At 42.8% G+C, this 11,746-nt stretch overlaps 1 protein-coding gene across 4 annotated transcripts in view; it reads right to left on the bottom strand.

Annotated features, from left to right (window-relative positions):
* Positions 1-11,309, bottom strand: part of Miro (mitochondrial Rho GTPase) — an 88,458-nt gene extending 77,149 nt beyond the window's left edge. The window contains exons 1-2 of one of the 4 annotated variants that reach the window (XM_068392008.1): positions 11,190-11,309; positions 4,876-5,070 (exon numbers count right to left, since the gene is read on the bottom strand). In XM_068392008.1, the coding sequence (XP_068248109.1) occupies positions 4,876-5,065 (190 nt within the window). In that variant the 5' untranslated portion in view covers positions 5,066-5,070; positions 11,190-11,309. Of the gene's footprint in view, positions 1-4,875; positions 5,071-11,084 lie in introns of all 4 variants that reach the window. The other 3 variants (XM_068392007.1, XM_068392009.1, XM_068392010.1) reach the window with 3 other exon arrangements.
* Between the last annotated feature and the right edge of the window lie 437 nt (positions 11,310-11,746).

Here is an 11,746-nt window from a genome sequence, read left to right on the forward strand (position 1 = left end):
TTTCTTGGAGCACAGAAACTTAAACACCACATCCAGGTTTAAGAGTACCTATTACGTCGTCTGAAAAGACCCAATGAGGTCCTGCAAACCTTGATTTTGGGACAACTCTAGGCCTCTATGCCTAAAGACGGCGGAGAGCATACTGCTGTATCCATTGATGGTAGATACAGCCAGCTTAGCATCCTGTCTGAGGTACAAGAAGAAGTCTGCAAACTGGCTCAGAGAGGTAGTGGATGAGGAAACTTGTGCCGCCTGCACCAAGCTCTAAAGGTCTCCCACCTAGATTGGTAGACTCTTTGTGAAGAGATCCTCCTTGCTCTGGCGATAGATTTCGCCGCTTGTGCCGAAAAGCCTCGAGATCTGACAAGCTTCTAGTCAGTCTGAAGGAAGTCAGTTGAGAGCAAGGGGGGTAAGATGATACCTCTCGAAGTGGGGCTGTTTGAGAAGATCTGGACTTGCCGAAGTCTTCTTGGGAAGTCCATTAACATGCCCATCACTTCCGAAAACCATTCCCTAGCAGGCCAGAATGGAGCCGCTAGGATCATTCGCCCCGAATCGAGGAGAGCGAATTTCCTGAAGACCAGATTGATGATCTCGAACGGGGGCAACGCAAACATGTCCACCCCCGTCCAATCCATCAAGAAGGAGTCCACTGCTACAGCTTCCTCGTCCGGGACTAAGGAGCAGCAGTAGGGGATCCTCTTCTTCCAGTTGGAGGCAAAAAGGTCTGTTACAGGTCTGCCCCACAACATCCAGAGACTGACAGACTTGCGGGTTGAGAGACCATTCTGAGGGAAAAAAAAAGTCTCTTCCTGCTGAGCATGTTTGCCCCGATGTTTCTTGCCCTAGAACAAACCTCCTTTCTAGATCCAAGAAATCAGAACGAAGGCGTCCTTGATCTCGACACACGATTCGACTAGTGTCATCACGAAGTCCTAGATTCTCATGTTCAAAGTCATGCCTCATGCTAGAACTTCGACGTCGAGCGTCCTGAAAGACGAGGCGCCGATTGTCCTGTAAGACGTGGCGCCAATAGTCCTGTAAGACGCCGAGAGGTTAACAGAGCGAGACGCTGAACGTTCTAAAAGACAAGGTGCTGAGCGTCCTGGTGTCAGAAGAGACTCTTCTTGTTGACAGGAAGACCTAATTATTTGATCGGGTCAACGTTATCTAAAAATCCAGATACAGGGACGCTCTGATTTCTCCAGAGAGCAGTATTCCGCTACATAAGGCCAAAGTTACGTGAACATGAGAGGGGTGGAGCTGAGACCAAAACACACGCCCGAAACTGACCCATTCTACACCCGTTCTTCCTTGTAAACAAACCTCAGATAAAGTTTGATTGCATAGCCTGCCACTTAGACTCCTCTCTAGAACTGGGAGAGAGAATCGTTGTAGCCAAAAACTAAAGGAAGTTTCCCTATAAAAGGAAAAAGTAATCCTCCTTCAGAAGAAGTACTGACCAAAGGTCCGCTCCCCTCTTCTCCAAAGATTTTGATGTCTCCATGGAGAACTTTGACTTCTGAACGAAGGCGTAAAGAGCATTTACGTCCAGGACCGGACAAAAGACTCCCTCTCCCAAAAGAGAGACATTGAAGTTGCAAAGTCGGTTAGGCAGATAAGTCTTATCGGAGTAACTAACAAAGGAGGATTCACTAGGAAAAAGATTTCGCATCCATCCTTAGTAAAAACACGGACCAAAGGTCTGCTCCTCTCCTCTCCCAGGCTCGCCAGAAGAAAGTCTGGCTCCTACTGTTGTTAGTCATTAAAGGTTTCTGTTTTAAGAAACAAAAATTAATATATTCTTAAACCTCCTTTAATGACCACGCGAAAACTCAGAGGGTGGGGAACATGGAGCAACAGAACTTAGGATCCTCTCCTTCTGTTAACCTCAAACAATTCAACAGGAGAAAAGTGATCACAAAGTCATCCTTGACAAAGATCTTATAAGACGTGGCGTCGCCCTAAAAGGACAAGGCGGCAACCGTCCAATCATCCCGAAAGGCGAGGCTGCCCTCGGCCCGAAAGGCGAGGCTGCCCTCGGCCCGAAAGGCGAGGCTGCCCTCGGCCCGAAAGGCGAGGCTGCCCTCGGCCCGAAAGGCGAGGCTGCCCTCGGCCCGAAAGGCGAGGCTGCCCTCGGCCCGAAAGGCGAGGCTACCCTCGGCCAGAAAGGCGAGGCTACCCTCGGCCAGAAAGGCGAGGCTGCCCTCGGCCCGAAAGGCGAGGCTGCCCTCGCCCCGAAAGGCGAGGCTGCATTAGTCCCGAAAGACGAGGCAGCATTCGTCCCGAAAGACGAGGCTGCATTCGTCCCGAAAGACGAGGCTGCATTCGTCCCGAAAGACGAGGCTGCATTCGTCCCGAAAGACGAGGCTGCATTCGTCCCGAAAGACGAGGCTGCATTCGTCCCGAAAGACGAGGCAGCATTCGTCCCGAAAGACGAGGCTGCATTCGTCCCGAAAGACGAGGCAGCATTAGTCCTGAAAGACGAGGCTGCATTAGTCCTGAAAGACGAGGCAGCATTCGCCCTGAAAGACGAGGCTACATTAGTCCTGAAAGACGAGGCAGCATTAGTCCTGAAAGACGAGGCAGCATTCGCCCTGAAAGACGAAGCTGCATTCGTCCTGAAAGACGAGGCTGCATTCGCCCTGAAAGACGAGGCTGCATTAGTCCTGAAAGACGAGGCAGCATTCGTCCTGAAAGACGAGGCTGCATTCGCCCTGAAAGACGAGGCTGCATTCGTCCTGAAAGACGAGGCAGCATTCGTCCTGAAAGACGAGGCAGCATTCGCCCTGAAAGACGAGGCTGCATTCGTCCTGAAAGACGAGGCTGCATTAGTCCTGAAAGACGAGGCAGCATTCGTCCTGAAAGACGAGGCTGCATTCGCCCTGAAAGACGAGGCTGCATTCGTCCTGTCTTGAAAGACTTAGCGCCGAGCGTTAAGGCAAAATGATATTCATTATGCCGCTCGGCGCGTTCGGTTCCGACCAGAGGGTTCATAAGGCCGACTGGCGCTCTGGGACAAAAACCTTGTTAATGATGGTTTGTAAGCATTGATATTATCAGCAAATATCTATGACTTAAACTATTGCCATTAAAATCAAAAGTGATGCAATGCAAAACTCTAAAAGCAGTGTAAGAATCTTAACGTTCAACGCTCTTTGGCGAGCATTCTAGGGAACGTTAACAGGAACGCTCGCGAGGGCGTTTGCTCGTGAGCTAACGCCTCTCGTTTCCTTTCGCCGATCGACGTTCCTTCTCCCATGGGCCGGGGAGCTTGGAAGAGGTCTAAGGCTAGGAAAACGACGTCCACTGTGCTGAAAGAATCCAATGCCTAATTTAGCACTGAAACTTGCACTATTAAACTCTTACACAAAAAACCATAATTAGTCCTGCCCGTTGTGAGAGAACTTATTCTTCTGCCACGGGCTTGAATGAGAAAGCAAAATCGTCTCTAGTACTTGCTATATAAACTGTAACAAAATATTTTTATAAAATATTAAACTGACATTTCCATAATAAAATAAACTTTCAAACATACTTACCCGGAGGTCACAAAAAGAAAAAACCACCGGGCAAGAGTTGAGATTATAAATAGATGTTGAAGACACTCACCCGGTAGTTACACATAACCACCGGTAAAATTAAATGCCATAAATACCTACCCGGTAGTTACATACAAACGCCGGGAAAGTTATACGTTAAAGATTAAAATGAACAGAAAAAGGGAAAACAAATGTAATCCACAATTAATTCAAAGGGTTTTCAAAAACAAGCGAGTTGTAATGATAAAAAGAACAGATATAGCAATAACGTAACTATATATATAAATGTAAACAATAGGAACATATAAATGAAAATGCTACTAAAACTAGAATTCCCATATCGTTGTTGTTGGAGTATAATACCCAACACTTTAATTCCCATATCGAAAAGAACGCTACCAAGGCATGTTGGGATTGCACCGATAGTAACGAGTAACAGCGTAAATTAACCATACGCTAGTTCTATTTAATTTATGAAATTAGATCGATGATTGAAAGAACGAATACCAAATGGACAAATCTTTCTTTAAAATTTTACATTAAAAGTTAAAAAACTTATATAAGTGGAATTCCTCCCATTCTTTACATAAAACAAATAAAGAGAATTTGCAAGACATACATGAAGATTACGTCACACGACTGTGACGTCATAGAGTTGCCGGAACGTATTTCCGTCATCAGGATTAAAAACTTTGCACCTAAAATATAGTGCACAAACAAAACCTCTGCATACAACACTCGCACAAACACGAAAATTAAGTTATCACTCATGATAAACAAGGTAAATAATAATAATAAAACACGATTGCCAAATCCCTAAATCAGTGTACTTCACCAAACGAAGTCCAAAAAAGCGAACAAGGGAAAATGATTCGAAAAACTCTCAATGGTGGACCGACGATGTTTTCGAACCAGCCGGCAGAGATGAACTGAAGTCTTGGACACGGGAATGATTCCTTGGACCACCCTGTGATGGGTGTTACCACCTACCTCCCAACCACCACAAGGCGGTTGCCTCGTTTTGAAAAATTCTGCCGATTTTAGAGATATCAGCTATATATATATAACTGCCAGGTAAGTACTATTCATAAAATATGGTGTCCCTACTTCGCGGATTTTCAGCTACTGTATCGCGGCCGGGTTTGGAACCTATCTACCGCGATAAACGAGGGTTCACTGTACTGGAACTTTAAATTGGATACGAGTTGGACTGCTGTACTGTACTTTGATACTTTGATTTCTTATACTAAAACAAAATTACAAGAAAAAGTTTACAATTTTCTTTGGTGCACAAACATATTTTGTTATCTAAATTTTCAACACACGACCTTACCTGAATAGTCTACAATATGTGTAGGCACCTTTTCTGGTGTGACATCTGGAGGGATGGTAATTTCTTCGGCTCGCGAGGGGACTTGCTCAGGAAACTCTTCTGATACAAGAGAAAGGATGAGCGATGTCTTACCAACTCCAGGATCACCCACTAATAAGATGCGAACACCACGACGATGGCTCCCACCCATATCTCCTGCAAGACAGTGAATCATTTGGGAAAAGAAATACAGTACCAGCAAGATACAACCAAAACTTAATGTTACCTAAAAAAAAGATATGTTCTGTACTGTCCTGTAATGGACATCATTGCTTTTATAAACAGAACTAAAAATAGGTTTTTCATAAACATCAGTGAAAACACCATTTTACATTCCCAATGAATCTAAATTTTTGAAATGATTGCTGTTCTTCAAGGACATTCGTTACTTTTGGCAAAAATCCTCTATTCCCCCCCACAAAAAGAATTTATAGTAGTACCAGTAAAGTAAAAATATCCATGAAAGTTTTACCACTAGGCGTTGTGACTGACGATTTGCTTCCATGTGGTAAACAAGCAAAGTAACCTTTTCTATTTATGCTATCATACAGGATGGCTATTTATAAAAAAAAAATGTTAAAACAACTGGACATATGCAGTGAAAGCTTCTCTATCTTCAACAGTACAATTTGATGCAATTACGATAGATTGTATGGAAGAATGGCAATATAAAATCAATGGGGTTTTGAACAAATGACATTGATTTCCATACAATGACTATTCTCTTCTAATTGCATGAAATCAATGAGCAACTTTATAAACAAACAAAGAAACTCTGATATTCTAAATACAACATGAAGAACATAACAAAAAATTAGCCTAGACAAACAGTATGAGACCATTGACTAACACTAAAATTGAGGTTGCTCAAGATCACAAATATTTTGAAGTAATTTGTACTTTTCCTAACCAAACACCCTTATCCTTCAATTGTGTGTTTTCAGTTAAGCTGGATATGGCTGTTGAAACTTTAACAACATGGCAGTAGTTACTGCCAAGTGAGGAGGAGATCCCCCACCAGATACCCCACTGAGCTCCCACTTTGACCTAGGATTTGCGGAATCGTTGAGGCGGAAATCGAAACTTAAAGACCTCAGGTTTCTATAGTTACTAAAAATACAAATTATTTTTAAAAATTTGTGATTTATTCCTACAAGAATACAAACCCTTGGTCTTTAATAGAAGACTTATCCTTAGTAAGGAAGTCCCTACAACCAACTGGTTGGTTTACTTTCCTGGGATTTAGTCCTGTATATGAACAAAAGTGGCGACTCCAGTCAACCGCCTAACAACCTGTACATGAAAATGAGGCAGGTGTTATGCTTGGTCACTACCAAAGACTAGTAGATGGTCAATGAAGAACCTTCAATATATCCGTGGCAGAATAAGTTATCTAAAAGTATTGTCATTATGAGAACTTCTAAAGAAACTTATTGCCAAGAAAAGTCGCTCAATCATGTGGCTCATCTGCACCTATCGTCAGCTCCAATAAATAACAGAGAAACGGCTGCAACCCACGGAAGGGGAAGAAAGACTAGGAAAAAAATCCAGATAATCTTACCTCTCATTCTAAACTTACACTCCGACAGGTACCTTAGACGAGATGTTTATTGTCCCAAGACCTGTTGTGCAACTACCACCGGGCCAAGGATACCAGTATCTGGGGACCTGTGTGAACTCCCGTACGTAATGGAAAAAGAAGTTTATGTGGTTACCTAATTCTTGTACAGTATTTAAGAATTGTGCCCAATAGGTTCTTCCTGAGAGCTGGGATAGATCCAATACTGTATACGCGACTTGATGCGGACGAATTTGGGATGGTCCTTTCATCTCGTCAAAGCATCCCAGTAATGTCACGGTGTAGAAGAAAGAACTGCTGCTAACATCCAAAAGCTGCTAATGTCTTGACACACAGTGTTTCTGTTTGACCTCACAAGAAGTTTAGCACTGAAAGCAGGATCCTGAGCTCCTGTACCTTGTGCCAAAACCCAACCCCAGAAAGGGGAGGATTGGTAAAACTCTGGTCCTCCCATGAAACCATGCAATGGAGTAGCCACTGTCTTTGAGACTCAGCAAGATGAGTCATCCTCTGCCCCGGTGATTAATAGCTCTCCCTCTTCTAAGCGAGACATCTCAAGGCACGGGTAAAGGCGATAAAGAAAAAAAGAGGAATGGGTGAAGTTACAGGGGAATGCAACTGCATAGCCTTAGTTCCTCTGTTGATCATTCACTATAGTGGAAAATGGAAATACCCTTCCTCTCAGTCACCCATAATCCTCTATCACCACTGAAGTGATCTCTGGTGAAGATGGCCATGACTACCCTGAGCAACAAGCTTCAAGAGGAAAGAAGGTTGATTAGACTTAACCAATACCAAGCTGGAAGCTCTTTCTGGACAGGAAAGTTGTACTACCTCTCTGAGCTTGCCGATACGATCACCTGACGGAAAGTCTCTCTAGTTGCTGACGTATCTATCAGCATGGCTACATACAGTAGTTTGCTTCAGCTTCTGCTTGTTTGTAAGATTCAACTTTTAATTTATCATGATACTCAGGTTGCTACAAAAAGCTAAAAGGCTACTTGATCCTGTAGCAACTGCATATCCTGTTTCAGTTGAACAGGAAGTAGGGGCCAATTTTAACTGGTGGCTTGATGAAGAAAACCTCCAAGGGGGAGTCCCTCTCAATTCCTCGTCTCTAAATACTGTACGCAACTCTTCTATGATGCATGGAAAGAGGGGCGAGGCCTGCAACGGCAACCTGGTTACAATAGGTGTATGGTAAGCAAAAGAAAAGCATCTGCAGCAAAACTTTGGGATTACAAAAAGCTGTCAAAGAATGATTGAGTTAGCACTTGGAAGTCTTGATGAGCAACGCCACTAACAAGTAAGGAAGCATATCCGAGAGGTGAACTGCTGTAAAGCTGTCAGTAAGATACATTCCAGAGGAGGAATGTACTAGTAGATATGCTCAGTCACCAGGGGCCGGATGTAGGGTCATAAAGTAGTTATAACATCCTTGCATAGCAGAAAGGCTTATTGCATTGTAGGCCTCACCAAGAATCCATCTGTTTGCAACACAGCTAAACAGGAAGCTCCCGTTCTTCTATTCCCCATCACAGGTACATGGACAGTCTTAGAAGAAACATCTATGAGGTCATGTGGACCCCTACACCTTTAACTTGATTTGCTGGCTGATCAACCGTAAGTTGATCACCTAAGGTTTCAGATCAATCTACCTGGCTGCTCACAGCTGGCCACAAACCATGATATCCTGATCTGTTAGTATCTCCAGCACAGACAGCAGATTTATTCATCAATCTTAGCCTAGATACACCTTTCAAAATGTTCAAGCAGTCTTGCCCACCAAGGGATTTAAGGACCCTGAAGTGAAACCTAAACCATGCTTTCAAGGCTCTTGTGCATGCCTTCGAGAAGGTAATCAGACAAAGATATGACTCTCAAGACCCTCTTTTTGGTAACTGTAGCATTGGCAAAGTGAGTTAGCGAGTTACGCGGACACTCTTGTATTAAGCCACTTTAAAGGCTAAAAGATCTCTTAGTTTTGTGCCTGAATTCATAACCAAAAGTTCAAAACCGTTGACACAGACCCTTGGTTCGAGATCTTCTCTATCCTCTAGCTTCATAAAATATCGGGTGGCAACCCAGGAGAGATCCTCTTCAAGTCCTGTGAGTGCTCTACAGTTCTACCTGAAAACTCAAAATCTTGGGGTTCAACGTCACTGGGTCAAAGTACCAACTCGATCTACAGCTCACAAAGTCAGGGGTATTGGTACCACTTCGGACTCCAGAATCTTGCAGTTGGATAGGTGACGGACCAGATTGGAAGCGCCAAACAAAATCAACAGCCTCCTATTAAGATGAGTATGCCAATGGTATTTCAAATGTTTTGTTCTTGCCCATGTGGTATCTGCTCACGAAGTTGAGCAGCCAACCTAGCTTCCATATGGGCCAAAAAGTATCATGCCTATGTTAAGTGTTCAATGAAAATCTGAAGGAAAGGTAGAATGACTGGGTCTTGTTTTTTCTTTCGTTCCCATCACTGGGGGATTGAAGCATTTTTACAATTACTTGCTGGATTGGATACTGATGCTGGCAAGCTACATTTTTAAGTACCTTCCTTAATAGACTGGATCTGCAAGCAGTAGTCCGGCACCATTCTCCCTTAACTGGGGAATGATAGTGAAATGAAAATCTACCAACTGGGCCCCATACACCATGTATTTCTTTCCAGACAGCATGTCCTCCTTGAGGTAGAAAGATCACTTCATCAACCAAGCACTGGGTACATAAGTACTGGCCAAGCACTATCAGCCTACTTATGCCAATGATATGCTGATACAAGGGTGTTGGGGTCATCTTCCTCACTTCCATATAGAAACAGAGACTGGTATATTCCACAATCAGTTTGTACCTAAAATACAGTATCTTCCTACCTACCAGTAAATGAGTGTCCCTAGTTTGACGAGAGGTTTGTATACGCATAAGAGCAAATACAAATATTTTTCAAATGTAATTTATCTTTTTCCAAGCTGTACAAACCTGAATCCATTAAATTTATGTTCCCATCTTAACTGTTGACAGGAAGGTGGGCAAGGCTACTAGCCTGCACTCCCCACCTGTCATTAATTACTTTGTTAATGATTTCAACTGTCGTTTTAGCTCTTCCGAAGACATACCTTATTATAATGGACTTATGTTTGTATAGCTAGGAAATATACAAATTACTTTTAAAATGTTTTGCTTCTTTAATCCCTTGTAACCTTCCCATGCTAACCAATAATGGGGGACCACAGTAAGAAACCAATCAGTTAAATTTGTGGGAGGCCAGAGGCACAAAAATCCCTCTCACAATCACAAATGGGGGATGAATAATAATTTGAGTATTCTCGCATAGGGATAGTTAAATTTTATTTATGATTTATCATGTATTACGTCATATCAGATAGGGGAGGGCCAACCTGTCAACCAGGATATGACAGCTTGGGTCAAGTTGTAGACAGCTGACACCTTTATGGTACGGAAGACCAAAGTCAGTAACCTGGGTTAGGTTAGGTGATGTAGATATTCTTCCCTATATTATAATCTTTATATTTACAAATTAACCAGACCCAAAGTACCAAGTTTCACAGGGTGGTCCCCCATTATTGTTAAGCTTACGGAGTGTATAACGGCCAGAAATGAATCACTTAAATGTAATCAAAATCACATCCTTAGGCTATCAGAGCTAGAGTTGCCATAAAGATTCCGTGTGAAATAGGCCCCTGATGACGTCATTGCCAATCATGGTCTCCCACGTTACCAGTGGTCAAAATATATCCCCTTACAAATTTTAAACTAAACTAAGATATAATCCCTTTCAGGGAATGTGTTGTGAAAGCTGTTGAAGCAGGAGACATGATTGGCTATGATGTCATTAAGGGGTGGGGTGGGGTATATGCATGATAGTGGCCACCTATATGTATGATGACGGATTGATGGCCGACTTAGAATACAGCAGTGTAAGGGGGTCACGGCCCCCGTTAGGTAAGTAGTTAAGGCCACAGCTTGTAGGTTAGGTTAGGAGGGCAAGTGTCGACTAGTTGATGTTCATTTTTTATGCATGCTGGAGGAACTGGCCGCTGATATACAAAGGCTCCATGGAGCTTATTTTGCCCTGAATCTCTGCAGCGACTATACAAAAAGTACCTTTAAGTTCCTATTCAAGGTTTTAAACAAGCATGACATTCATGAGGATAGTAAACATGTTCTTTTTATCAACATTACAGGTATGATCTTTGTGACATTTCCCGCTTATCATTTAGAGACAAAAAATACAAAATATGGCATCTGTCAAAAGCGTCCTGTATTTTGACACATCCTATGACGTCCCTACCATAAGGTAGCCTATTAACTACGTTCTGCCGGTAGCTTAGGATACCTTACATAACAGGTATATAACAATGTACTACAGTATACGGTCTAAGAATACAAGCAAAGTTTCTTTGGCATACAATAAACGAAAGCAACACAAAATGTAATCAAAGATAAGGCCCATTCATAACCTTACACTAGCTTATCGTACCTATCCTACACGGCCCTATCCTACAATAACATTATCCTATCCACTGCACGAATGGTTGGCGGAAAGACTTTTAAAGTATTCACTTACAGGTTGTGTCAGATAACAATACAACAGAGGGACTTTATCAAACTCTCGGCCGGTAAAAAAAGTTGTCAACTAAAGTAGGATACGTCATCAAGGAACAACAACCACCTCCATATATGTAAAAGGATAGGTCTCGATTCTGCTTGAGCGGGGTCCACAGAAATCAGCTGATAAATTTAGCAGAAGAAGAAGACGAGCGTTGAAAAGTCAATACTAGTCCCACAATGCCGTTGGGCCGGTGACAGCTGAGGATCAGACGAACATTTCATGAAATGATTTCTATCTAATCTTCTGTACTCTGTAATTGGCTATGGCAATTATTTCTGGCTTATTAGTTCATATTTCATTAGCATAGATTGTCATTTGGGTTGGGAGGTCGGGCCGGTGACAGCTGAGGATCAGAACATTTCATGAAATGATTTCTAGTTAATCTTGCATACTCTGTAATCGGCTATGGCAATTATTTCTAGCTTATTAGTTCATATTCCAGTGGCATAGCTTGTCATTTGGGATGGGAGGTTAAGGGTTTTATTCATGGTTTTACAATGACCGCAACAAATTTCACGTGAGCACACTACGAGCAGGTGCGAAGTTGCGAACTGCGATTTTAATTTGCTAATATCAGACAGGACATCATTACCAGGTTCAATCTAACCTGAGAGCAC

Source organism: Palaemon carinicauda, chromosome 18, assembly GCF_036898095.1.
Source record: "Palaemon carinicauda isolate YSFRI2023 chromosome 18, ASM3689809v2, whole genome shotgun sequence".
In the NCBI taxonomy this organism is placed as follows: domain Eukaryota; kingdom Metazoa; phylum Arthropoda; class Malacostraca; order Decapoda; family Palaemonidae; genus Palaemon; species Palaemon carinicauda.